The sequence below is a fragment of the Quercus lobata genome, chromosome 1 (assembly GCF_001633185.2).
Source record: "Quercus lobata isolate SW786 chromosome 1, ValleyOak3.0 Primary Assembly, whole genome shotgun sequence".
In the NCBI taxonomy this organism is placed as follows: Eukaryota; Viridiplantae; Streptophyta; class Magnoliopsida; order Fagales; family Fagaceae; genus Quercus; species Quercus lobata.
The window spans coordinates 48230291-48258262 of NC_044904.1; the positions used below are offsets into that span (position 1 = coordinate 48230291).

Below are 27972 nucleotides of genomic sequence, written 5' to 3' on the forward strand. Positions count from 1 at the left end.
AACCCCGACACCTTTAGTCTGCTAAAAAAACACTCAAACCCTAAAAAATCTCACTCTCAGTGAGATAGAGTTTCAGAGCGAAAGAAAGAGAGAAAGAAAGAAAGTTTTTAGATTTCTAGAGAGAGAGAGAGAGAGAGAGATGGATGCGATAAGGAAGCAACTCGATGTGTTAATGGGAGCGAATCGAAACGGCGACGTTCGTGAGGTGAATCGCAAGTACTATGATCGCGACGTTTGTCGTCTCTATCTCGTCGGACTTTGCCCTCACGAGCTCTTTCAGTTAACGGTATTGATTAATTTTGTTAATCTAATTAGTTTGCTTTTGTCTATGGATTTAGAACCAAATTCAAAACCCTAATCGTTTAATAGTCTGTGAGCTTTAGGAGTTTGGATTTTATTTCTGTTATTTTTAGTTTCTTTATTAAATTAGAACAAGAATTGAAATGGTGAAATCCTAACTGTTGAAAATTGTGCGAGCTTAAGGTAGTTGTTGTGGATGGAATGATTGTTTTGATGCTGAGAAATTAGAGGAAAGGGGAATGAATTTGTTGTTTCTGGAGTACAATTGATCTGTTTGATTGCTGAGAATATTTAACATTTGATCTGTTGAGAAATCTGAGGAAAAAAGAAAAAAAAATGTGGTTCTTAAAAAGATTTACATAAGCTGTATTGTGAGCTAAAATGAACAGGCCTACATGTACGAGAAGAAACCAGTCAAACCACATGAATTGATCATTACATTTTTTGTTGTTGATAATTCGATGTGTGTTTTTTATTTTATTTTATTTTATTTTTTTATATTTTTATTTTTATAAAATTCGATAGTTGGGGAGGGGGGACTTGAACCCTGAATGTCTTCGATGGGAATACAAGGAAGCCCCAGTAGGGCTACAAGGCTCTTGGCATGAATAGATCATTATATGCATTATGGTACTAGAACTTTGAACTTGGCCAAATGAGTGAAAGCAAGAGTGGCTCTTGCCTCTTTATCTAGTGAATAGTAGCAACATAGGATGACTCAAACTTCCTGCCACCAAGGTAGTCAAAGGCGAAAGGTGCCCCTAAGGTGCCAAAGCCTTGTATTGCCTGAGGCGACGAGGCGCCAAAAAGGCACTAGCCTGAGTGAAGCAAGGCGCCAAATTTTAAATATAGGTTTTTTACATATAGGGTTCCAATCTAATGTATTTGATGTATAAGAATACTATATAAATAAATCTAAATCTATTCCTAGTGGATAGGAGCTGGTCTATAAAACCAGTTTTTGGGTTTGAATCCTAACAGAGCCTATGTTTGTGTCAAACGATTAATACATGCATTATGCATCATACTCATAAATCATGATTAAAAATTAGTCTCCATCCAAATATCAACTAAGTCTGAATGTCAAACCAAAATATTGTTCATAACTTCATATTAGAAAGATAGGGGAGTGTTGCTGTGAGATAGTGAGTCTGAGAGAGAAGGGTAAAGGAAAAAAAGAAGCAGAGAAAAAACAGAGAGGAGAGAGTTGCTGGAGACAGTCAGAGTCCGAGAGAGAAGGGTAAAGGGGAAAAAAAAGTAGAGAAAAAACAGAGAGGGAGAGTTGTTGGAGTTAGTGAGAGAGAACTTAGGAAAAAAAAAAAAAAGAGAAAAGGAAGAAAGAGAGTGTAAAAAAAAAATAAAAAAATAAAAGAATAAAAATATTACCTAAGAAGAAAGAGCAATGCTTTGCTTTGAAAATTGCTAAATAGGGTTGTTGAAGAGTGGGTCCTGAAGATTCTTTGGATCTTTTGTCTTATGCTTTTTTTTTTAATATTAATTTATTTGAACTAGTGGGTGATAGCTCATCCCCACTAAGGATAACAAGTTTAAAACCAACCTTGCAGCCCTTTAAATTTACAAAACATGCCATTAGTGGCTTTAAAAGCCAAAATTTACCGAGGGTCTCTCCTCTTGCCTAATAAAAAATATCTAGGTGAGTGCCTAGGCTCCAGAGGTGGCACCTTGCCTTAGTGCCTTTGAGGTGCTTTTATGGCGCTTCGCCTTGCCCAGGCGCCTAGGTGAGCGCCTAGAACGCCTTTGACTACACTATTGCCACATTGATCATGAATGAGATTGGCAAGAAAGCATCTTGACTCTGTAGCTGTAGCCTTATAAGAAGAATTTCCACCCCAATTTGAGCTTGTTTTCAATGAAGGCACCAAATAGAAGTAAGTTTTACTTTATTTTTTTTTTTTATAAAAATGGGGGGTGGGGTTGGTTTTGGCTGATTCATATTATTTCTTGTTGGTAGTGGATCTCATGGATTAGTTGGTTTCTTTTGTTTCAAGTAAGACAATTTTGAATTTGAAATTTTGCATACATTTTGGTAACTTTTAGATTGGATTTTAAAAAATAGGTAAATATTCATTTAATACAACTCTGTTGGAGATAGTTCTACTTATATGGTTGAGTTTTTATCATGGTGTTGCTTATCAAAATATATATACATATATATTCATTGTGTTAATGATTTAGGTTTTAATCTTGATTTATGATGACTGGGTATGGTTTTATTTGGGACTTGGTTTATTCATGAATTTATTTAGAGGGAATTCTTCTCCATTTCTATTTCCCTCTTTATCTTTATGGGAACATGGTTGGTTTATGGGTTCTTTCACCTGTTGTTTAAGTAAAATATCCCATGGTTATTAAGCTGTGAATGCATACACTCTTTTATCAAGGAGTATTTTGTTCTGGCTATCTATGCCATCATTGTCTATTTAGATAATTATTTTAAGGGCAAATTACAATTTACCTACCTGTGGTTTGGCCAAAATTTAAGTTGCACTTACCTGTGGTTTGAAATTTGATGCCTTACTTACTGAGGTTAGCTCAATTAGAGTTTCATAACCCACCTCTGTTAAAAACATGGTTAAATATGTATTTTTGCTCCACTTTTATGTCTCTCTCCATAAACACAAAAAACATAAAAATACAAGATCAAAAAGAATCCAGCGGAACACTTGCATCATGAGATTTTAAATCACAGGTAGGCAACTTAAATTTCAATCAAACCACAGGTGAGTGAGTTGTAATTTGCCCTTATTTAATCTCTTCTAATTCTCTAAATCTGTCATTTTCTTTTTGTTTTCAGAAAATGGATATGGGTCCTTGCCCAAAGGTTCACTCATTGCAGCTGAGAAAAGAGTATCCTTATTACTCATGGGAAATCTATTCATTTTTGTCTTTTTTCCCCAATTAAAATATCGGACATATAACTGGTGGCAAGATGCTGGAAATGGAAATCTATCATCCATTATGTAGTTTTAATCCACTAGCATGATCTTGGGTCAATATGGGTTTTCATCATTTTAATAAAAAAGAATTGTTTTCATCTTTGATTTATTTTATAGAAGAATCTGTTTATTCACCTTTTTTTTTTTTTCCTTTTCTGTCAATTACTTGTTATTGATTGCATTACGAGTGGGTGGGCATGCATAGTTATAGATGAGTTTGGGGGAGGAGTACGTATGTTGAAAATAAATAATTGAATATGAATATTCTTTTGTTTAATTTTCTTTTACACCCAAAATTTCCATGTCTTAACCCTGTAAATGGATGTGCTGGTATGAAATATCCTGTTGCCAATTAGCTGTTACTCAAATAGCACACATTTTGGATGCACGTGTAATTTACTGATAGTAAAAATGGAAAAAAAAGAAGTATCTAATAAAGTGTGAATGGGTTGATACTGAAACATCTAATCTTGCACATTTTGTTTTTATTTTTGATAGGTAAAAATAATTTTGTTGAAATGAGACTACGTCGTGAAAGTACACGAAGTAGCCTAAAGAGTTACAATTTGAAAAATATCTACGTATGGATCCGACTCTAAAGGAAAATCTTGCACATTGTTTGACTTTTTAACTGATTAAGTATTATGTTCGTAATGTAATGAACTATGGGTACATGGTTTGTGTTTATAAGCCTAACGCCAAAAAAATCTGTGAACTTTTTAATCCTAGTATACTGCCAAAATTGGATGGAGTGCTCAAACAAACATAGATTTTATAGAAATGTTTACAACACCCATTAGTTGTTTTTTTAGATCGATGGCAGAAAATTTGTAAGTGAGGGATTTTAATTTGATGACCTAGTTTATTTTTTCTTGACGCATCTCACAATTCTCAGGGTTGGAATCCCATTATTTCGTTTATGAACAGTAAAATTCAGCATGATAAAGAGTCATGTAACATTTTGGAGCTTTCAATTCCATACTGGACTTCCCATTCCCTTATATATATATTTTTTATTTTGTTTTTGATCAGTAAAGTTCAGCTGGTGAAGTCCCCCATATTTTCAATTTCAGCCCTTTCTTGAAGCAGGCTGGAATCCTCAACCTACATACTGCCACAATATGGATAATATTGAAAAAAAGATAAAAAAATATTGGGACATTAATAATTGTAACATATTAAAGAGTAGCTAATTGCAGAATGAGTCATCTAGTTCATGTTGAAGTCATAGAGTTTGCATATTTAAGGTTTTTAGCTATGGACCATTTTAAGTCTGCCAAGTAAATTACTTTCATGTGTCTAACTTCCCTTCATGTGGGATGAGCCCCTGGTGATTTGGCATTGTTGCATTTTTAGGGCTTAAGCCTCAAAAGTCTCATATTTTATGGTCAAACTTCATCTCTAGTTCTGCTTAACTCTTTGTAGATATGAAGAAGCAAAAGCAAAAGCGATTGATAACTATGAGAGAGACCTGGAGGATGTTATAGATAGGCTCATTCTTGAGTGTGACAGGAAAATTACTAGAGCTCTTAGACGCCTTGAAGCTGAAGATGCAAAGGCTGCTATTGCAATTTCTGTCTCTGAGGTTACACAGGTGATAGTTGACCCCTAATATATTGTTATTTATCTTTCGGTGAATTTAGATGTATGATTTTCTTTTGTGGGGTTTGCAGACACCTGAGGTACTTGAGCTATCTAAGCAGATCAAGGAGAAGTTGAAAGAAGCTGATCAATATGGTAATGTATATAATAGTTTGTCTAGGAATCTTGTCTTAGAGAGAGAGAGATATAGTAAATGCTATTATTGGATGCTTAATATCTTGGGTTTGCTAGGAATTAGGATTTTCTTTAAACGGTTCCTGAATGTTGATATTGCAAGTAGTACCTTCTGCCAGGCTGATCCAATGCTGATTATCAGGATAATTTAATCACTTAATGTGTATAAGTCTATAAGATTTAGTCAAATAAGATCAATGGTGGAGTGTGGGGTGATTGCAGTCCCATATAGGTCTTATAGAATTTGTAATGTTGGAGGGCTTGGGAAATATATAGCAACCATGGTAGTCAAAGGAGAGTTGGGTGCTCGCCTAGGCAACTGGGTGAGGAGAGGCACCACTAAGGAGCCTCTAAGGTGCGAGGCGCCTTTAGAGCCTAGGCGAGCAACTTAAATTGAGAGCCTCGGTAATTTTTATTTTTCTTTTTGTTTTTGTTTTTTAATCTAATTTTTTATATATTTCATTTATAGAAGCTTGTTGTAAAACCTATTGGTAGATTAATTATTTATAGAAGTTTGTTGTATAACCTATTGTTAGATTATTAATTTATAAAAGCTTGTTAAGAAATCTATCTTTAGATTAATTTATTAACAAAAAGCTTGTTGTAAAATTTATTTTTAGATGAATTAATTTATGAAAGCTTCTTATAAAACCTATTGTTAGAATAATTAATAGAGCCTAAAGCCCTAAACTGTGTTAAGTCTATTTTGAAATTAATTATTCGACCTAATTTCTTCACTCAACATATGTAAAAAACACGATAATAATATTTCAATACATGAGGTACATATGATTTAAGTTATCTATGTATAATAACTATTTTTATTATTTGGCGCCTTGCTTTAATCGGGCTAGCACTTTTTTGTCACCTCATGCCTTAAGCAATATAAGGCCTTAGCACCTCAAGGTTGCCTTTCACCTTTGGCTTACTTGATAACAGTAGGCCATAACATTGAGTTTTATGTACCAAATAAATGGTTTATATCAATAGGGTTAACATCCTATGGCAACAATTTAGATTTGGTTTATAAAAGCTTGTTAAAAAATCTATTTTTAGATTAATTAATTTCCAAAAAAGCACATTGAGTTTATTGGAAAAGCACAAAAAAAGCACACCTAAAGCACATTTCTTTGAGTGTGCCTTGCTGTAGAGGCAAAGAGGGCTAGAGCCTTGGTGCTTTTTACCAACACTGAGCACAGTAACTAAGGGTTAGAAGAAGTTGGAATCTTGTCAGTTGTTAAGTTGTGGAATGTACTAATTCATGTGGTCCTTTGTATAGAGTTAGTACACTTTGGCATAATTAACTTTTGCAGATTTCTCATTTTTCCATCTTGTATTTTTGTTTGTATATCAATTCTGATTCTATTAATTATTGACGTCGAGTTTGAGGTAGCTGGTTCGGTCCCTTATGGACACGTGAGTTATATATACTTGTTAAAAAGAAAAAGTTCCTGACACTTTACATTTTGATTGGGTCTACATATGTAGAGAGTTTGATTTGTAAGTTTCCTAAAGGTGGAAATGTTAGTTATATGCGCCAGAAGGTTGCTTAAATTTTAAGCAACTAATGAAAAACTTAATGTGACATTTGCAGATCTTGAAGGCAAAACAGATCTTAAGATTCGAGCTCTGGAGGTAGTAGAAGAACTGAGAACCAAAAGAGCAGACAAACAGGTGATGATTGCTCTGAGACAAATTTTGGCTTGTCAATGCTGATGCTATAATTGTATTGTTAGGTTCTTTTGGTGTATTGTTCTATGATGTTGACCTATAAGTAGAAGGTCCATGATTTTATTTTATTTTATTTAAAAAAAAGTTATTGACTTATATAGTTATATTCTGACTTTCATACATGTATCTTTCATCGGTTTTGGTGCAGTCCATGCTTCTCCTGGATGCCTTCAATAAGGATAGGGCATCTTTACCTCAACCCCTGCCAAACCCACCACCTTTGGCACCCTTGCCTGTAATTACTCCTGATCCTCGTACACAAGAAATGATAAATGAAAAGTTGAAGAAGGCTGAGGATCTTGGTAAGTTACTACTAAAATTTATTCGGTTATGTCCTTTCTAGATTTCTGTTGTTTGAATCTAAAGCGTTCCTTATAAGTGCTCTATACTACACAATTATTTGGGGAAACCCTTGAGTTGGTCTTGTCATGCTATAACAACATCTGATTTACATTTTTGTTCTTAGTAATTCCCCTTTCTTTGGTTAAATTTGTTGTATTCTATTTACTCCTAAGTTTTTGGTTGAAGTATCAGTGTGTGTTTCTACAAGATGTTTGATAACTGCCTCTACTGATCTCTCTGTCTCTCTCTTTCTTTTTTCTTTTTGTGTTGGGGATGGGATTTTCCTCTATTCAACCAGTGTTATGTTTGATCATTCATTATTATTTTTAATTAGATCCTTTTGTGTATTTGTGAATACATGTCAGTTCCAAGTGTTACTTGTGAAGGAATTCAAATTACCTATGTTAACTTCTTGTTGGAATTTTTTTGAAAATTTGAATTTATTTATGGTAAATGATCATGTGTTCCTTTGCTTTTCCATCTCTTTTAGATTTTATTGATCATTGTAATTTACAAATATGATGGCCTGATGGGTTGTCTCTAGTATACGCCCTTTATACATTGACTATATTTTTCAATAAGGTACGTTATTTATATTTATAAAAAAAAATTCTACTTGTTCTGACCAATTTCAAGTCAACAGAATCCCAACCCCAAATAGGCAAAGAATGTACCCTTTAAAGTGTAGCCTTTTGACGAATGACAAATTTCCCAATTTGTCGTACTTGTAATCTGGGTGGGTTTAGGGTTAGGAGACTTCTGGATCTAGGGTTTAGAAATTGTTAAGAATTCAACTTGTGGGGTGATTTTTGAAAAGTGAGTTGTCCCTCGCAAGAGTCACTTTGTAGGATGTTCAGTAGACTATGACTTGGTCTTCAAATTGCAAGCTTTAGCCTGTTCTTGGCTTGTCTCGCTCTTAGGTTGGTCCCAGCGCCTATGAAGACAGCCTTCCATATAAAGGAAATGAGATATGGACCCCAATTCAACAATCCATAGTAGTTTCCAACCTAAGTTACTAGTAGAAATGCTAGTTGGCAAAATGGCCGTGTAACTTTGGGATAAGATAACTGATGCTCTCCTCGCTTTTGATTATGAAAGTGGCACATGGTTGGGGGTAGCAACTGTTTATGAAAAACATAGGACTCTGCTTTACCCTTGACATGGAGTTGGCCAATAAGCAATGAAACTTCTTTTTTTTTATTTTTTATTTTTTATTTTTATTTATAAGGCTGTGTTTGAATCGACTGAAAATCATTTCTGGAAATGATTTTCCGTAAAACTCACGCGTTTGGCAGCGACGGAAAATAGATTTTCCGGAAAATCATTTCCGTTTGACCAAAATTTACACTTGTTGACCCGGAAATCATTTTACATACTTATTTTACCTTCAAACCATTTCCGTAGCACGCGCAAAAGAGAGAAACACACTCAGCCAAAACGCAACAAAACACAAGAGGCGAACAAACGCAGCGAGAGAGAGAGAGAACAATCCAGACCCAGAAAGAGAACGAACCCAGAGCCCGAGCCGTTCGACTTCGCCTTCACGCCAATCGCCGTTCGAATCGCACCCTTCGTCGTCCCCGATCGCCGTTCGAATCACACCCTTCGTCGTCCCCGATCGCGAACCCAGATTCGTCGTCCTCGATCGCCGCAGTCGCAGCACCGATTCTTCGTCCCCGATCGCGATGGTCGCACCCCAAAACCGATCGTCCTCGACCCCAAAACCGATCGTCCTCCCTCTCTTCCTTCTTCTCTCAATTTGACCGGAATATGATTTTTTTTTCTGGGTTTTATTTGTGTTTTGGTGTTCTGTGTGATTTTGATTTTTGGTGGTGTTGTGGTGGTGTGGTGGTGGTGTTTTGGTGGTTGTGGCTTTTGATTGCCGGAGTTTGCTGCCGTGAGTTGAATTACCGTGTGAAAAATTTGTAGGAAAATAGCATTTTCAACCATACAACCAAACACCAAAAAATATTTTTCACAACATTTTCTGAAATGCAACCAAACACTTAAAAATATTTTCCTTTCCGGAAAATAACATTTCCGGAAAATAAGTATTTTCTGGAAAATCACTTACATGAAACAAACACAGCCTAAGTAAGAAGAGAATATTATTAATAAAAGAAAAGCAAGAAAAATACAAGGAGTTCACGGTAGTGAACGAAGGAAAAAGGAACAAAAAGACAGAAGCAGCCCCTAATGTATTCTAATAGATGAAAGAAAATCCATAAGGGTAGAACAATCCGAGAAAACCCAACAACAAGACCAATCAAAGAGGGTCTGTTGGCAAAGCTCTAATAACTGAACCACAGTTTTCCCCTCATCTTCAAAAGACTGCCGATTCCGTTCGGTCCAAATGGTCCACAATAAACAGCCTGGAACCAAATTCTAAATATTAGAACTATGTTTCCCAAGCCAATTATACCAACAAAATAAATAAGTCCACAACTGAACCTGGCATGACCCAATCGATCCCAAATAGCCAAAGCATATACATCCACAAAGAATGAGCTATTGGACAAAGAAGTAACAGGTGATCCACATATTCCGCATTACAATAGCACATACAACAACAATTCGCCAAAGGGCGACCACGAAGCATAAGGTTATCCAAGGTAAGAATTTGACCATGAGCTACTGTCCACGTGAAAAAAGCCACCCTTTTAGGAACCTTAGCTTTCCAAATGCCCTTCCAAGGGAAAGTGGAAGGAGTTGCATTTTGAATCTTATGATAAAAATACCGAATATCGAACTTCCCACTTCCATTAAGATCCCAACAAAGCCTCTCACACCCTCCACCCCTAGGAATTTGAGTTTGGATGAAATGAAGTAGAGAGTAGGAAGCCGCTAACTTCCAATCTTTGAAATCCCTTTAAAAGCTTAAACTTCACACTTTGTCATTATCACCCACTGGAGGGCTTAACACTTCAGAAATACAAGCCTCCTTATTAGTTGAGCACAAAAATAACTGAGGATAAAGAATTTTAAGAGGAACATCCCTAGTCCACTTATCATGCCAAAAAAGAATACGAGAACCATCCCCCACTACAAAAGAGAAATGCTTAACGAAATTATCCCACCCTTCACTAATACTCCGCCATAACCCACAACCATGAGCCCTTCTACTAGCTCTAGTGCACCAACCCCCTTTTCCCTCCCCATATTTCATGGCTATGACCCTTCGCCACAGATGAGTGGTTTCATGGCCATACCTCCAGAACCATTTCCCAAGTAGGGCCTGATTAAAAGACGCCAAATTCTGAATTCCCAACCCACCCAACTCGCGCGGTAGGCAAACCTTTTCCCAAGCCACCAAAGGATATTTGAAACACTCAACTGACGAACCCCACAAGAAGTTCCTCTGAATGCGTTCCAATCTAGTAGCCACAACTTTAGGGATAGTAAAAAGGGAAAGGTAATAAGTTGGAAGGCTTGAAAGGGTACTTTTCAGCAAAGTGAGTCTACCATCCTTTGACAAATAAAGCCGCTTCCAGCTTGAAAGCTTCTTTTCCATCCTCTCAAGGATCGGATTCCATATAGAGGCTGTTTTATACGAGGTTCCTAATAGCATACCCAAGTAAAGCATAGGCAAATTGCCCATCTTGCATTGAAGAATATTAGCCAAACTTTGAATGTTGCTCACCTCCCCAATAGGGACAATTTCACTTTTCCCCACATTCACCTTCAAACCAATAAAAGCTTGAAAACAAGTCAAAACCAGCCTAATAGAAAGAATCTGCTCTCTAGAGGCATCACAGAAAAGAATGGTATCATCAGCAAATAGAAGGTGAGAAATATAGATATCGGTAGAAATACTAGGACCCGCATGAAAACCCTGAATGAAACCTCCTTCCTCAGTTTTCTTCAAGATACAACTTAAAACCTCCATGATCAAAAGAAAGAGGAGGGGAGACAAAGGATCACCTTGTCTAAGACCTCTAGAGCTACCAAAGAAACCAACAGGTTATCCATTAACTAAACTGAGAAGTGAATGTCAGTGACACAAGTCTTGAGCCAACTCGTCCATCTACTCCCAAAGCCCATCCTCTCCAATAGATAAAACAAAGTGTCCCAATTTACATGATCATATGCTTTCTCAATGTCTAACTTACACACCACCCCCAGAGTACGACATTTCAGTCTACTGTTTAAGCATTCATTCGCAATAAGCATTGAATCCAAAATCTATTTGCCACCAACAAAAGAGTTCTGTGACTCAGAAATAAGTTTATCCACCACCCGCCTCAATCTATTTGCCAAAACCTTAGACAAAAGCTTATACACACTGCCCACTAAGCTGATAGGCCTAAAATCTTTGATATTCAAAGCATTATTTTTCTTGGGAATCAAAGGTAGAAAAGAAGCATTCAGAGACCGTTCAAACTCTGAGCTTCTATGGAAATGATCAAAAAAGGCCATGACGTCTTTTTCCACCACACTCTAGCATTTTTGAAAAAATGCCATAGTGAAACCATCAGGACCTGGGGCTTTATCACCTTCCATCTCTTGGAGAACCTTGACCACTTCCTCCTTAGAAAAATCATTCTCTAAATCAAGCCGCTCATCCTCCTTAATACTAGCAAACTCTAAACCATCCATAGATGGGTGCCAAATATCTGACTCAACATACAAACTCTGATAAAAATGGACCACCTTAGCCCGCACCTCTTCCTCATCCTCATAGAGGACACCATCCACCTCTATACCCCGAATATGATTAGTTCTTCTATGGGTGTTAGCTACTCGATGGAAGAAGCGAGTATTATTGTCCCCCTCCACAAATAAGGTTCGGGCTTTTTGTCTCCAAGAAATCTCCTCCAAAGAGGCAAGATGTGTAATCTCACCTTTAATCTGAATACGACGAGTTTGATCCTCCTTTGAAAGACCTAACAAGTCCTCCCTAGAATCCAAAACCAACAATTCAAATAAAAGGCATTTCTTCCTAAAGGCCAGATCCCCAAATTCCTCCTTATTCCACTTTTTCAAGTCATCTTTTAGAGCTTTAAGTTTACGAGCCAGAATAAAGCTTGGGGAACTTGAAAAGCAATACCCATTCCACCATTGCTGAACCCTCTCTACAAAACCCTCTTCTTTCAACCACTTATTCTCAAACTTAAAGGTGCTCTGACCTTTATTAATACTACCTGCCACCACCAGAAGAGGGCAATGATCAGAAACAACCCGAGGGAGTACGCTTTGAGACATGTTTCCAAAGTGATCAACCCAATCCACCGATGCCGAGGTTTTATCTATTCTTGACATACAATCCCTCCTCGAAGCTCTAAACCAAGTAAACGAAGCCCCTTCAAGAGGTAAGTCCACAAGAAAATTAGCCTCAATGAAGTCTGAAAAAGCAAACATAACCGGACTAAAAGCCTCACAACCAAATCTCTCACTTGGAAACCGAATAGTATTGAAATCCCCAAACACACACCAAGCCGTATTCCACCTGGAGTGCATCCTTGAAAGCTCCTCCCATAGAGCACCCTGTTGACTATCATCATTAGGCCCATACACTCTTGAACAAGCCCAAACAAAATCATTTACAACCCCCTTTAGTAAAACATTAACAGAAAAAAGACCCCTAGCACAATCAACTTTTTCAAAAACTCTCATCCCAAACCAATAGCAACCTCCTTGCAGTATTAACTACATCTAGAGCCACCCAATCTAGGTACGGACTACCCCAAAGGCTTCGAACAACTAGAGAGTCTAAAGAAGACAGCTTAGTTTCTTGAAAGCAAACTATATCACACTTCCACTCCTTGAGAAGATTTCTACAAACCTCTTGCTTCTGAGGATTTTTTAATCCCCTAACGTTCCAAGATAGCAGTCGTAAACTCATTTAAAACTGGTAATCACCCCTGAACCTACGAAGAAATCTCTGTTCCTCCCCTTAGAAACTACCCCATCATAATTAATTAAAGAAAACAAACCTTTAAGTTCCCTAAGCCCTTTTTGCTTTGAGTTCACAATTTCTTTAGAAGTCCCAACACTCACGACATCAATACAGTCTTGTTCAAGAAGACAAAACAAAGCCAAACATTAAGCTTTGTCCTTGACAATAGGAAAACCCACAATACGACATAAATTTTTCATCTGGCTACATACCCATTTCGAATTTTTCACCACTGATCCCCGAACCTCACCCTCAACAGCTTCCTGGATCACCTCCAACTCCTTTTGTTCATTAGGATCCCATTTAGATAGAGGTGAGCACTCCAAAAAACCACTTTCTTCCTCTCTGTGAATAAAACCACTAGGATTTTCTTCACTATGCTTCCACAGAAGCATGAGTTGCTCAAACCCTTCCTGTAATAGCTCAACCCCATCCAAGTAGCTTGGGGATACTGGCTCAGCACTAGGATTGCTCCATTTTTCTCCCTTCTCACCTGGAACCACCGTGGAGTTATCATTCTCTCCAATGTGAAGGTGAGGTGGATGAGGGTGGACTGGTTGAGGGAGGGGTGGGGGAGGGGGGTGGGGAAGGGAGGGGGGAAGAGGAGGCTGCATACTACCCTGGCATATCATGTCCCTAGTTGTATTACAATGAAACTTCATTTAGTAACTGGGGCCTATGGTTAACTAATATTGCACTCCATCATTTATCTATTACAATTCTTTTCATGATAGTCAGTCAAAAAGGGTTTTAGGATTGTTATTGGAATTATAGGGTTGATTAGATAAGTTATCTGATGTTAATTTGGTAGAAGAAATTATGTGGGGTTTTTGGGTGGCTTGATTTGAGGTTGTAAGGAAGGAGGAAAAGAGATAGTTTTAAGGTGTTTAGCGGTTGTATGAACATCAGTGAATGTTATCACAAGAAACAACAACAAAGAGAGCAGATAAAGGGAGAAAAGAATAATTTGTCCAACTTGACTAAATCCTCAAAACATTTAATATTTTATTGATCAATTCTAACTTGTTTGAGAACAATAGCACACTTATATAGGCCAATTAATTTTAGCTTAATTGGTTTTCCATAATAACAGGAAGGCTAATGAGGTCGTGTGTTCAACATCCATTGAGTGTGTGTGTAGCTTACCATTCCCCCCCAAAAAAATAATAATAACGCACATATATAGACCTTAAATCTTAACTTCTAATAGAAGGCCTTGACAAGAGTTGTGTTCTTCCTATGGACTGCAGCTTTGGGAAGAATCTTAACTATAGACAACTTGAAAGATGTATATCTATGGTAGTTTGTGATGCACGAGCAAGAGAAATGGAGAAACAATTGATTATTTACCTTTTCATTTCTATTGTCAAAGTGGTGTTTAGCCTTTTTGGGGTTTAGTGGGTTATACCTAAATGAGTAATAGAGCCGTTAGTTTGTTGGCAGTGTGGTTTTGGTTGACATTGGCACATAGAAATTGGTAAGGCAATTCCTCATTATTTAATGTGGTGCATTTGGGTGAAAGGAATTCTAGAAGCTTTGAGGGATGTGAACGGACTCTTTTGGCTATGAAATTTATGCTTTTTAGATCTTTTTTTTGAATGGATGGTTGCGTCAGGATTATTTCTTCTTCTAACCTATTAGATTTGGTTGATCATTGCAATGTTAGAATTTAATTGGGGTGTACGTATTGTATACTTTGTACTTCGGTTGTGCCTTTATTTTGATTTAAGAAAATTTGTTACTTATCAAAAATAAATAAATAAAAGGAAGCACTCCTACTTGACTGAAAAACCAAAACCTAATTGAATTGAACCAAAGCCCACATGTAGACCCATAATATAAATAAGGCTTACTTATTAATAAAAGAAAGCCCAAGGCACACAACTATGGCCAGACTTGACCATTTCAAATGATTGAAATACCCTTGACTTTAAAATAACTAAATAGAACTCAAAATAAAACATAAAAAACTAATGACTACCATTGCCTTTTATTTTGGGCTTTGCCTTAGCCTTAGACTTCAAAAAAGAGGATATTGTTTATCTAACATTGCTATTATTGCACCGTCACCTTTCATATAGTATTGCCACCCTAAAGGGTGGCTCACCTTTTGTTTTTCCATTTGTTAATTTCCTTTCCCTTTTTCTCTATTTTTCTTTTCCTTGTTTCAAAGGGGGTCGTTTGAAACCATCAAAACCTTTTGTACATTTCTAAGTCTCTACCGTCCCTCTTAACGGCCATTGAAAGCTGTCTGCAATTATAAAAATAAATTTTGGTTTAAGCAAAGTTTTCTTGATGGTTAATGCTGGTTTTATCCACCAATGAATTGCAGCACCAATCATTCTTTTAAGAATGGAGTGTACGGTGGAGTCTTTATGTTTAAGACCTAGTAGTTACTTGTGTAACTTTTCAATAAATGAAATGTAGTTTTTGCTCACAATTTATTGTCACATGTGAAGTTCGGCATTTTACGCATTTTACAGTCTTTCAACATTAACATCAACATTTTTTGGAAAATGAATCATTTTCCAAAAAGCATTTTCTAGAAAACTATCTCATTTTCCTATATTTGGTAGCAACCTTAAAATAAGCTAAAAAACTATCTTTTGACTTCCCTTATTTATCTTGGCAGTAAGATAGGGTTGTTTTCTAGAAAATTTTAGTGGAAAACAACTCCATCCTAGGCCAATCTAAATAATGGAAGTCTTTTATTTTATTTTATTTATTTATTTTATGAGTAACATAAGAAATTTTATTAAAAAAAAAAAAAACCAAGTGCACTGGAAGTGTACTATAGTGGCACAACTCAAGAACCTAGATTACAATGATCAGATTGGGGAGAGAAACAAGAATAAGAAGGCAAAACTAAACTCCAATCAAGGAGAGTACGGAAAAAGAAAGACTTAATGTCAAGGATAGACTGTTCACAATCCTCAAAACATCTAGCATTCCGCTCCCGCCATAAGCACCAAAACAAACAATGCGGCACAAACCTCCATAAATCTATATTTTGATGTTTACCAAACTTGCCTTGCCAAGAAGCTAACAACTCACTAACTTTATACGGCATAATCCAATGTATACCAAACAAAATTCATATGCTATAGGACAATGAAGAAGAAAGTGATCCACTGATTCCCCACACCTTTGACACATAAAGCACCACTCTACACAACAATATGCCTCTTCCAAAGATTATCCTTAGTTAAGATCTTGCCTAAGGCAGCAGTCCAAGAAAAGAACGCTACTCTAGGAGGAACCTTCAATTGTCACACCATTTTCCAAGGAAAACTAGTGACGGAAGGAGGAGATAAAGAGTGATAGAAACCTTGAACCTCAAAACATCTACTTATTGCTGGCTTCCAGCAAAGTTTGTCAACACCGATGCCCCGCACATTTGTGGAAGAAAACACATCCCAAAACAGATCCAATGATTCTGGCTCCCAATCTTGCGATGGACGATGAAACAAAATGTCCCAATGTAGCCTCCCATCAAAGAAGCGCATAACCTCCGACACAGAATACTCCCTTGTCCAACTAATACTATACAATTCTGGAAAAGCTTCCTTAAGAGAACAATCCCTACACCATACATCCTCCCAGAACTTTACCCTAGTATCATCACCCACATCACATCGAAGAAATTTAGAAAAGTCCAACCAACCACTTCTAATGGATTTCCACACACTAACACCGTTAGTCCTTGACACTAGTTTGGTACACCAACCACCCCCTTTATCCTCATATTTTGCCTCAATGACCTTCCTCCAAAGGGCATCTCTCTTCGTTCCATAGCTCCATAACCATTTGCCTAACGAAGCAGAATTAAATCTTCTTGGCTGCTGAATCCCTAAACCTCCATTCTGCACCGGCATACAAACCTTTAGACCATTCCACTAGAGGTACCTTAGGAGCATCAATACCACTCCAAAGGAAGTCTCTTTGTATTTTCTCCATACGGTTAGCCACTTTGGAATAGGAAGGAGAGAAAGGAAATAAGTAGGTGAACTGGAGAGAGTACGCCTAATAACAGTTACTTTGCCCCCCTTAGATAAATACCTCTTCCACCTAGCTAGACGCTGCTCCATCTTCTCCAAAATTGTCTCCTCTTTATGGGTAGCATCCATCAGAAGGCCCAAGTATTTCAAAGGAAGTGAAGACTATCTACAACCTAAAATCTCCACTAATTCCTTCATATTATGCATGTTACCAATTGGTACCGATTTTGACTTCAACAAGTTTTTTTTTTTTTTATTGCGGACACCACTTCAAATATGGTGAAAATCCCACACAAAGCAGCTAAATGGTGAGTCACCGTCCCAAAAAATAAGTGTATCATTTGCAAGTAAGAGATGAAACATTGTTAGCAACGTACCAACTAAACTCTACCTATTGAGAAGCTCGAAAACTGTCCCAAATAGCAGCGGCATCCAACATACGACTCAAAGCCTCTAAGACAATATCAAAAATGAGAGGAGATAATGGGTTCCCTTGATGAATACCCCTAGTGCTACCAAAAAAATCAACCGGAGTACCATTAATCATAATAGAAAATTTGACAGCTGATATATACCACATAATCCACCTTCTCTATTTTTCTGAGAAGCCACACTGCCTAAGCAGATACATAAGAAAATTCCAATTCACATGATTATAAGCTTTCTCAACATCCAACTTGCAAATAACCCTTAACACCCCTGTCTTCATCCTACTGTCAATACCTTCAGAAGCAATTAAAAACAGAGTTCAAAATCTGTCTACCTTTAACAAAAACGTTTTGAGAACCTGAGTTAACCATTCGCAAACGATTGGCCAAAACCTTAGAAATAATCTTATACATCACTCTCAAGTCCCACCAAAATAATAGGATGAAAGTACTTTACTTCCACGATATTAGATTTCTTGGGAATGAGGGAAAGGAAAGAAACATTAAGACTTCTTTCAAACATAGCTTGCTCATGGAAATTATGAAGGAAAGCCATAATATCCGATTTCAAAATGCTCCAGCAAGATTGAAAAAAAACCATGGAGAAACCATCTAGACCTGGTGACTTATCCCTGTTGAACCCACTAACCACCCCTAACACCTCATCTTCCTCAAAAGGTCTATCCAACCACATAGCATCTTCCTTAGAAATTCTTCCAAGCTCCACATCATCTAGAACAAGGTGATGAATCTCATTTTCAGAGTAAAGTTTTCTATAAAAACGAGTAATACACTCTGCAATGGATCCTTGGTTGGAAGACATCACCCCATCCACCATAAGCATATCAATGGAATTAAATCGTTTTGAGAGTTGAATTGGCCATACAATGGAATAATTTTGTGTTTCTATCTCCTTCTTTAATGCAAAAAACTCTTGATTTCTGCTTCCAAAAAATTTCTTCCAACTGTCCGCTAATTCTTTCCTTATCTAGTTTTTCCTCTATTGCAAGAACACGAATTTCCTCAACAGTCCCCAATACCTGAAGATCACTCCACACTCCACGACTTCTTCCCTTTCACTTCTATATTACCAAAATCCTCCACATTCTATCTCTTGAGATCAACCTTCAACCTTCAGAGCCTTCAATTTACTTGCTAAAATAAAACTGGGAGCTCCATGAAAATGATAAGACTCCCACTAGGAGCATGTCCTTTCTATGAAACTCTCATCCGTAAGCCACATATTTTCAAACCTAAAAGGCCTTCTTCCTCTATGAAAAATACCTCCCTCTAAAAGAATTGGAAAATGGTTTGATAACAACCTAGACAACTGCTTTTGTCAAATAGTAGGAAACTTATCCTCCTAATTTGTTGTCGCAAGAAATCTATCCAACCTCGACCTTGAAACAACCTCACAAGAATTTGACCAAGTGAAAATCCCCACTTCTAAAGGTAGATCAATCAAACCGTGTTCAGAGATAAAATGTGAAAACTGATGCATAGCTTGAGTAGAAAAGACAGCCTGAGCATTCAGAGAGAAATCACACAAAATTAAAATCTCCTCCCACAGACCAAGGTACATTCCACCAATTGCACAAACCAGATAGCTCCTCCCATAACAACCTTCTGTCCTTGTCAGAATTAGGCCCATAAACTCTAGTAAATGCCCATTCAAATTGATCAACCACATTTTTAAACATACAGGAAACTGAAAAACAACCCCTCTGCTTCCTCCAAAATCTCCACAACCCTTCTGTCCCACAATACAAGCACCCTTACAAATGATATCTGCCCTCCAATTCCTAATCAAATTTCAAACCTGAAGCCTTTTTTCTTGTTTATTCAATCTTCTAACATTCCATGAAATAATTTTCAAATTCATTGATATTACACAACAGCTTGATCCCTATTGACACTTCTTCCCCTAGTTGACTCATTTTCAGCACTCCATGTACTCACCAAACTTATTAATTCCCGGTGACCTTTCTGGCCCACCTTGACCATTTTCTTCCGTGAGCCTTCTACATGCAACTTATATATATATTTTTTCAAGCTTCTAAAGCTAAAAACAAACCCATAACCTTCTCTTCAAAACCTTCCAATGAAGTCCCCATAGATTTCCTGAAGGCTTTGATCCTGTTGATTACCCACAATGTAACTAACCACTAGCAACTTTTTCCGAACCCCCAACCTCCACTAGTTCCTCTCAGCCACCTCCATATGGTTACTATCAGATACCACCGGATTTTCCATTGCCAACAATGCCACAACCAATGGTTCACCATTACATTCAGAAGACAAAATACCTTCATTAGATTCAAAACTCACACTCCGAACCCATACCGGCAATAGCAAAATCCACCACACCATTACACTCATCAGCCCAACTAATAATTGGCCCATCACCAAGAAAAGAATCCATACTTGGGAGAACTTCACTCTCTGAGATTGAATCTGAGACCAATTTCGGGGACTGAGTAATCACAATTTGCCTCCCATCACGAAGCTCTAAGTACCTAATCTTTAGAATTGCCAGTGTTGTTAAAAGCGAGGGGCGGAGCCTATGCGCAAAGCGCAAAGTGCAAGCGCGTGCCTGATTGAAGTGAAGCGCACATTTTTAAAAAATAATTTAAAAAATTTAAAAATTATTATTAATGAGAAATGCAACAATCAAATTATCATATAAATTGAAATAAATTTTTTTATATAATTCATATAACATTTAGATATGCCCTACTTTTGCAATTTTAACACAAAAATTGCTAGTCAAGTCATTTTATTTTTTTGGATAAACTAGATATCAGTACTTCCATGTAATATCCTTTCTTAAATCTCCTATATTTATAATGCCCCTATGACTAATTAGTAATATTAGTTAAGAATTTAATCACTTAATGACTATAACTCTGGAAGAATTAGTATGCTATGTTCAAAATCAACCACTAAAGTAACTAAACAATTACCACATATATTATATCATACGTTTTTTTTTTTTTTCCATGAATGAGCTAAGAATATGAGGACATTGCAACATGGTAATTGGTACCAAGGATCTAGTTGGGTTACTGTTTCAAGGAGAAAAAATAACAATAGAGAAGATCTGGGAGGTTGTGGGTTGGGTTTTAGGACAAGTTATACTCAAAATATTTTTTTTTGATAAGTAATTTACACTAAAAATATACAAAATCAATGGTTTATATCAATAATGTCAAGATCTTATAGCTTTAATTCAGTTTTGGTTTTTCTTTTTTGAAAAATATAAAAAAGCTCCAAAAAGCGCGCTAAAGCGTGCTTCTTTGAATGAGCTTAGCTTTTGAGGCAAAAAGCGTTGGAGCCTTGGGGCTTCGAGCTTTGAGCTTAAGCGCGCTTTTAACAACACTTAGAATTGCCCCATACTTTTCCCATATCACCAACAAAATCCCTAAGTGATAGATGCTGATTTTGTAACCCATCATCGGAAGCATGTACTATAGGCTCCGAACTTTGAGATGACACTATTGAAGCAACCTTAATCTCCTCTAAATCTGACCCCGATGCTATCACATGGTGCGAAGGATGGCTGGGAGCCACCTCCTTCACAATCGGACCAACGGAGGGCTGGAATGACTTGCTAGAACTCGCCTGATGGAGACCCGAAGTAGGAACACCAGCAATTGGAGAGACTGAAGTTGAAGATTCGCTTTCTAGCTGCGTCAAAATGAGGCACGACACACTTGGTTGAGTTGGAATATGTTGGGGACACGCTTCTGGTCTTTTAACAGAGTCTAGATGCTGGGTTTTGGGCTTAGAATCCAGCCCAGCCTATTTCACACCAATAGGTTTCCAAACAGACAATTTAGGCTTCGGCCCAATGCCTTTAGGCAGTTTGGGTTTTGGCCCATTTTCTTTAGGCAGTACCGAATGATTAATCCCAGTAGGCTTTGTCCTCGTAGGTTTAAAAGAGTTTAGACTCACCTCACTTTGCAGACTCACCTCACTTACATTAGATGATATCACACTCTACCTACCTTCCTTCCCACACTCGACACACAAAAAATATCCAAGGTCAGTGTATATTTGATACCGCTACTTGCAAGGCTATTAATGACAGACGTAATGTCTGCCCCAAATTGAACCTTTATATTCTCAGACTTTCCTTTTAAGTGGCACACGATTTCCACCGGAAATTCTATTGTTTGAAATTTGAATTTCTGAGATTTTCTCCTTTCCTTTTTTCCCTAACTCACCATTGTGTTTCCGTGGTTCTACCACCGCCACCATGACTGTCTTGGAGACACCTTTTTGGTTACTGAGGAAGCCCTGTTGAACTGGAGCAATCGTCTTCATCATCTGACTACCAAATTCTCTCCAACCACTACCCAACTTCCCCTCTAGAACTACTATGGACCCTTTATGTCTGCCTTTATGTAATTCAGATAGCATCAAAGAACCATGGGTGTTGGACCCCAGTTACAAAATAAAAATTTTGTCACCCTCCCTACCTGTTCTCGCAAATTGGCCCATAGATTGCTTAAATCCTCAACGTGTGTCAATATTCTCATAGCACTCTCCTTCCCCATACATACAGAACGTAATGAAATCTGGCCTCGTTCATAAATAAGTAACAAGAAGAAAGATCCCCCCCTCCTCGACAACAAACTCAAAAGATTTAGATTCAATGAAAACAAATGTAGAACCACCCATAACGAAATAAAAAAAGGAAAACAAAGAGCAACAAAACCTCTAAAAAAAGATGGACAGAAAAATCTATGGCTTATTTGAGGTAGCCAGGCCTCATATGTGATTAATCTGAGGTAGCCAGGCCTCACTGCTTCCTCTTTGCTAAGGGAAGTCTTTGAGATAGCTTTCCTTTGACCCTTTTTTTCTTTTCTTTCCTGATACTACCAAACACTGGAAAACGCAAAAAAACTATCTTTACATAAGGTTTTCCATCAAAACAAGTTGTTTATTTTTGTATAGCTGCAGGGATTTGGCATGAGACTTTTGTTTGTTCAAATTACTTTAAGAATCTTACTTATGAGTCTGATTTTACTGTGTAAGAATTGTTGTGGAATTAAACTTTTTTATATGAGTTTAAGACATTCTGTTGGCTAGTTAAACTGTTCTTAATTATTTTTGAAACCTTTTCAGGTGAGCAGGGTTTGGTTGAAGAGGCACAGAAGGCATTGGAGGAGGCTGAAGCGCTTAAGAAGGTTCTTTTATGCTTATCTAGCTTGTTTTATGGAGTTATTTGTTTCACTTTGTTGTGGTTTATTTTTATCTCTTTTCTGTTATGAATTCATTCTATCTTCCTTTATCTTCCTTCTTTCTGTTTTGTATTTTAATCATTTATTATTACTATTTTAGTTACCTGCCCGACAGGAGCCTGCTCTGGATTCCTCCAAGTACACTGCTGCTGATGTGCGGATTGTAAGCCCATTATTCCCATGCCAATTTATTCATTTGTTAATATAAATGACCTTTTTTGTGGTATAGAAAAAGCTAAAGCTGAACTTCACATAAGTGTGAATCAAAATTTAAGTGAATGTATTTTTTATTTTTGGATGACCGCTGCTTTGGGTAAAATTGTGACACTGGATAACCTTACCGAATGAATTATCTTTGTAAATGTTGGCTGTGTAAGTGTAGTAGTGAATCCATTGCTCATCTGCTGCTGCACTGCTCATCTGCGAGCAAATTGTGGTCTTTTGTATTTTCTGCCTTTGGAATTTATTGGATAATGACAAAAAAGGTGGTAGATGTGTACTTCAGTTGGCAAGGGTTGTCCAGTTGGCATAAAAATAGCTCTTCTAGAATGAGACTCTTTTGCTTACGTGGAAAGTTTGGAGAGTGTAATAATTAAACTTTTGAAAGTGTTGAGAGAGTGTAATAACTAACAGTACTTATTAGTAATAAGTACTGTTAGTGTTGGGGCTGCTTATACTTAGTTGATTTTGTGGATATTTTAAACTCTTTAGAAGATCCTTGTATTCTTCAAAGTGAAGTACCCATATGCATTTTAAAATGTAAATGTGCCCTTGGTTGACAAGTCTCTTTGATTCCATGTTTCAAAGTCAAATTATATGCTTGTTTATTTAATTTGATAAGCTAACATAACTCTTCTGTTTTTATTTTCAGACTGATCAGAAGTTACGTGTTTGTGACATTTGTGGAGCATTTTTGAGTGTTTATGACAGGTAATGTTTTATCTTGTGTCCTCAATTCTTGCTACATTTTCTTAGCTCTTCTTAGGGAAACATAGAGTTAGTACTTGGGGATTCAAGTCTTCAGCTTTTGACCCGACAATTATACCTCCTTGTCACCAGCAGGCTTTTGGGCCCAGTTTTACGAGGATTACTTTTGCAGCTAAAGAATGTGCGTCTTTTTTTTTTTTTTTTTTTTGACTTTTTTTTATGCTTGTAGATCATGCTATTATCAGCTAGAAAATTATTGGGCAACTGTGCTGTACATGTATATATTCTGTCAGATCTTTTGGACATTTTAAGTATGAGCAAAACATTTTGATTTTTGTTGTTATTTTCAGTGACCGCCGTTTAGCTGATCATTTTGGGGGGAAGCTTCATTTAGGTTATATGCAGATCCGCGAGAAGTTAGCAGAGCTTCAGGTATGTAAGATGTTCTGATTATTTTTATTGTCTATTTATTTGATCTATTTTGACTTAAGTTGGTTCCACATAACTGTTAACAGTAGTCCATAGGGCAAATGAGCAGGAACAAAAGTTTCATTGGCTACCAAGTCTGCTTACTTCTTCCAGTAACCTATGGGCTATTGTTTTTACCTAAATACTCAAGTACATATGCTATTGTTTTTACATTGGCAAAAGAAATGTCAAAACATATAATCAAACTGATGCTGCAGTGTTTAATGTGATATATCTATTTTTTTACCTATCATATTTTTTGAAATGTCCTTAAGTTGGTATTCTGAATATGTTGGTTCAGGTGCTGGTCTAATGTTTGACATTCTTCTATAGAGATTCTCAGTTAGTATTCGATCTGTGAGTTTTTCTTACCTCGGAGAAGGATGTTTTATGCATTTTTCTGGTGTCCTTTTCATTATCATTTAGATTGTTAGACTCTTGAGCATGACTCCTCAAGGAAGAAGTATATAGAGTCCAAAACATGTTTGACGTTGATATACATGGGATCTGTCCTTAAGTGTGGAAAATGTGCTTCCCTCATATTCCTGCATTTAGAGTTGGTTTTGAAGGCAGGGACAGATTGGATGTGGCCTGTCCCTGTGCACATTGGTGTGCTTGAATGCAAACATACATACATGCATACATACAAATATATATAAGAGAACATGTATTCTAACAGTGAGATTTTTCAGATTTTAAGTCAATCTAAAGTTGTTAAGTGGTGCAACATTAACAAATAGCTACACCAAGTGTAAGTTGAATGTATGTACATTTATATTATATTAGAAAACGAATCTTTTCAAGATGTGTAAGCCATTAAAAAATTCACTGGCATGAAGTCCTCAAAACATTGGAGAAAGGTGATATTAGCCTTGCCCCAAAAGAACGGCTGTAGGAGGTATCTTTTGCAACGGGTATATGCAACATCACTGGCATGTGGGGTTGCATATATGGGTCCCACATACGCGGGGGAGGAGTTTTGCATACACCTATTGCATAAGATACATTTTGCTCCTGTAACATTTTCAAATAAAGACCCGTGTCAGTTATTTGTATCCCAATATTTGCTGCCTAAGGATTTTAGGCTTTTGAATAATGTTTACATAAATTGTGCAAACAGCGTTGAAGGTGAGCATGATTGTCAACTATAGAGAAGATGACAATCAGTTTGTGGATTATTGTCGTCAATGGTGTCATCTATATATGTTGATGTACTTAGGTGCTGCTGTAGCCTTTTACTTTCTGTGCCTCCCTCTTCCTCCCTGCCCCCCACTCTACCCCCACCCTCTTTCTTGTTCTCCTGAAGGGTTGAATGCACTTACTTTAAGGGGGGCACTGTACTTTAAGGGGGGGGGGAATGTTTTCACTAGAGGCTGTTGGTTGGTACAGTGGTGCTGCATTATCATGGTAATACATTGTTCAAAGTGTAACTTTCTATTGGTTTCTGGCATAAAACTATACAAAAAGATGAGTTGGAGCTGACAGGAAGTTAGCACCGCCTATTTGGGGAGTTGTGGATAGAGGATATGGTTGGGCATTGGTGAACTGATTTGGGTTAATTGATTATTGGTTATATGTCATTTGATGTGCTGCTTGCTTTAGGGTTTGTCATTTTACCAAATAAAAAAGCAGATGTACATAAGATTTGGAGAATTAGCTTTCTCAAAGGAGTTGTTTTTGGTCTAATCTGCATCTTTGCTTGCGATGAGCATACATACCTGGGATCAAGTTTTGGTGTAGCGCTGACTTCTAGAGTTTTTGACTGAAAGGAAATTGAATTTTACAGTTCTTGACTGAGGGGGAGTGTGGTGATATCTGTTGGGATTTATCTTTTCCTTACCATAAGTTATCCTTTTTCAGCAATCTATTTCCATGTCGAGAACTAGTTGCCTCCATCAGTGTACACTCAGTTTGCTATTGTGACAACTTTGGCGAATGATCTGCTTAATAATGGTCTAAATATCTGTGTTGTGGCTGTCGCAATTTTGTTTTTCATTTCCTATACTCTGGAAACATTCTGCCATTTATTTGTAAAGCTTAAAGATTTTGCCAATCAATAAAAGGTATATTTTTAATTTCTTTGTTGCCTCATGATAATATCCAACTTGAAGTAGTTCTGCTTTTCCTTGTGATATACTGTGTCTGTTGATGTTCTTCCTTTTTCGGTTAAAATCTCTGATTTAATTTTTAGTTTGTGTTATCCAAATTGGGGGTTTCAATGGTTACATTTTTTGGTAATTAATTTGTCAGGAAGAGAAAGAAAAGAGCCGAAAGGTTGATCGGCATGATGACAGAAGGTAACTTATATTGTGTGTGTTTGTATATATATATATATATATATATATATATATTCTGTACCTGAATTTTATATAAATGTTATTCTTTTCACCCTTTTTCATTTTATTATTAATGATATAGATCAAAAGAGCGAAGTAGGGACAGAGACAGGGAACCTAGCAGGGATCAGGAACGTGGAGATAGTCGTGATCAGGGAAGGGATTATGATCGTAGGAGCAGAGATCGTGATAGATATCATGATCGTGAACGTGGATATGATCGGGATCGTGACAGAGATTCCGATTGGTCCCGCAGTTATGATTCAAGAAGCCGCCGCAGGTCACGCTCACGGTCAAGGGAACGTTCCAGGGATTATGATCGCCACAGGTATTTTCTCTCTTGTTTTATTTTGCAAGTATTTCTAGTCTATTATTGTCTGTGTCTTATCAAGAGTGGAGCTAGGGATTTTAGCTCATTCTTGTTGTTATTGATGTATTTTGGGAGTGATCTTCATGCATGAGTGTCATTATTAGATAGTGTTATTGGATGATTGCAATTTGTGGGTGTTTTTTGATCTGAAGTTTTTACATACAATGATATGATCATATGATTAAAAATGATCGTAATTTTTTTCAGCAGGTGGGAACTACAAATTATAACTAGTTCTTTCAGATCCACACTAAAAGGATGTTTTTTCGTGTGACAGTCTAAAGTGGAAACTTCTTTGTCTCTTCCGGACAATTACTTTTCTAGTCTAAACATAAGTATCCTGCCTGAAATTTTACAAATTTGTATTGCTTGTATGTCTTGGCCCATACACCATGCTGTGGGCCTATCTATCCTGCTAGATGCCAACCCAATAATCTAATCATTTTATTATGGTCACTGAACGGTCCATAGGACACTCTGACCATATGAGAGATCAAATAATTCCTGTAGATATGTCCTAGATGTATTGAATTTATAAAAAAAAATAATGACCTTGGTGTATTTCATATATCCACTCTCGTTTATATGCACGTGGAAGCCTTTGGTGGTTCTTATCTAATTAGTTACTCTCTTTTTTTCAGGCGTTACGATCGGTACTAGACGGTCCTCACTGTGGAGCATGCGATTGAAAATGTCTGTCTAGGTCAGTGTTAAAACTCATGTAGGGGAAAGATAATTTTTTTGTGTTTCTCTCTAAATTTTTAGGAGAGTTGAGCTGTGAATTCTCCTGTGATGGACATAATGACATTATGCTTAGGTTTTTTCAACTTTGCGTTTGAGAGGTATGCTCAACACTTATTTGACTTGAATTGAATTTCTACTCATATTTGGCTGTAAGTTAAGTAGTTACTGCTGCTGTAGTGAGATATGGTTTGTTGTGTACACTTTTTTAAGTCGGTCATTTTACTTGAATAGTCAGGTGAAATGTGATGTGAATCATGTTGGGTACCAATCCATATTAAATAGCAACTCAGGACTAAGATCTTTTTGGGACAAATTGTCAATAAAAAAAATTTGATTTCCTCGTTCAGTTTTTGTGCTGTTTCATTGTGGTCCGATAGATGTATATGTAACTCAAAACTCCGCAATGTTTCTTGGAGTAAAGGTATCTGTAATTTGGCATCTGTAATGTTATTT

At 37.0% G+C, this 27972-nt stretch overlaps 1 protein-coding gene across 1 annotated transcript; it reads left to right on the forward strand.

The window, feature by feature from the left end:
• LOC115991419 (putative RNA-binding protein Luc7-like 2) lies at positions 1 to 27865 on the forward strand. The gene is made up of 13 exons (XM_031115114.1): positions 1 to 286; positions 3116 to 3168; positions 4683 to 4851; positions 4931 to 4994; positions 6628 to 6707; positions 6913 to 7066; positions 22559 to 22620; positions 22775 to 22837; positions 23546 to 23604; positions 23952 to 24033; positions 26320 to 26366; positions 26488 to 26733; positions 27417 to 27865. Exons 1-13 carry the CDS (start codon positions 140 to 142, stop codon positions 27433 to 27435), a joined length of 1245 nt encoding a protein of 414 aa, XP_030970974.1. The 5' UTR covers positions 1 to 139; the 3' UTR covers positions 27436 to 27865.
• Positions 27866 to 27972: the final 107 nt, after the last annotated feature.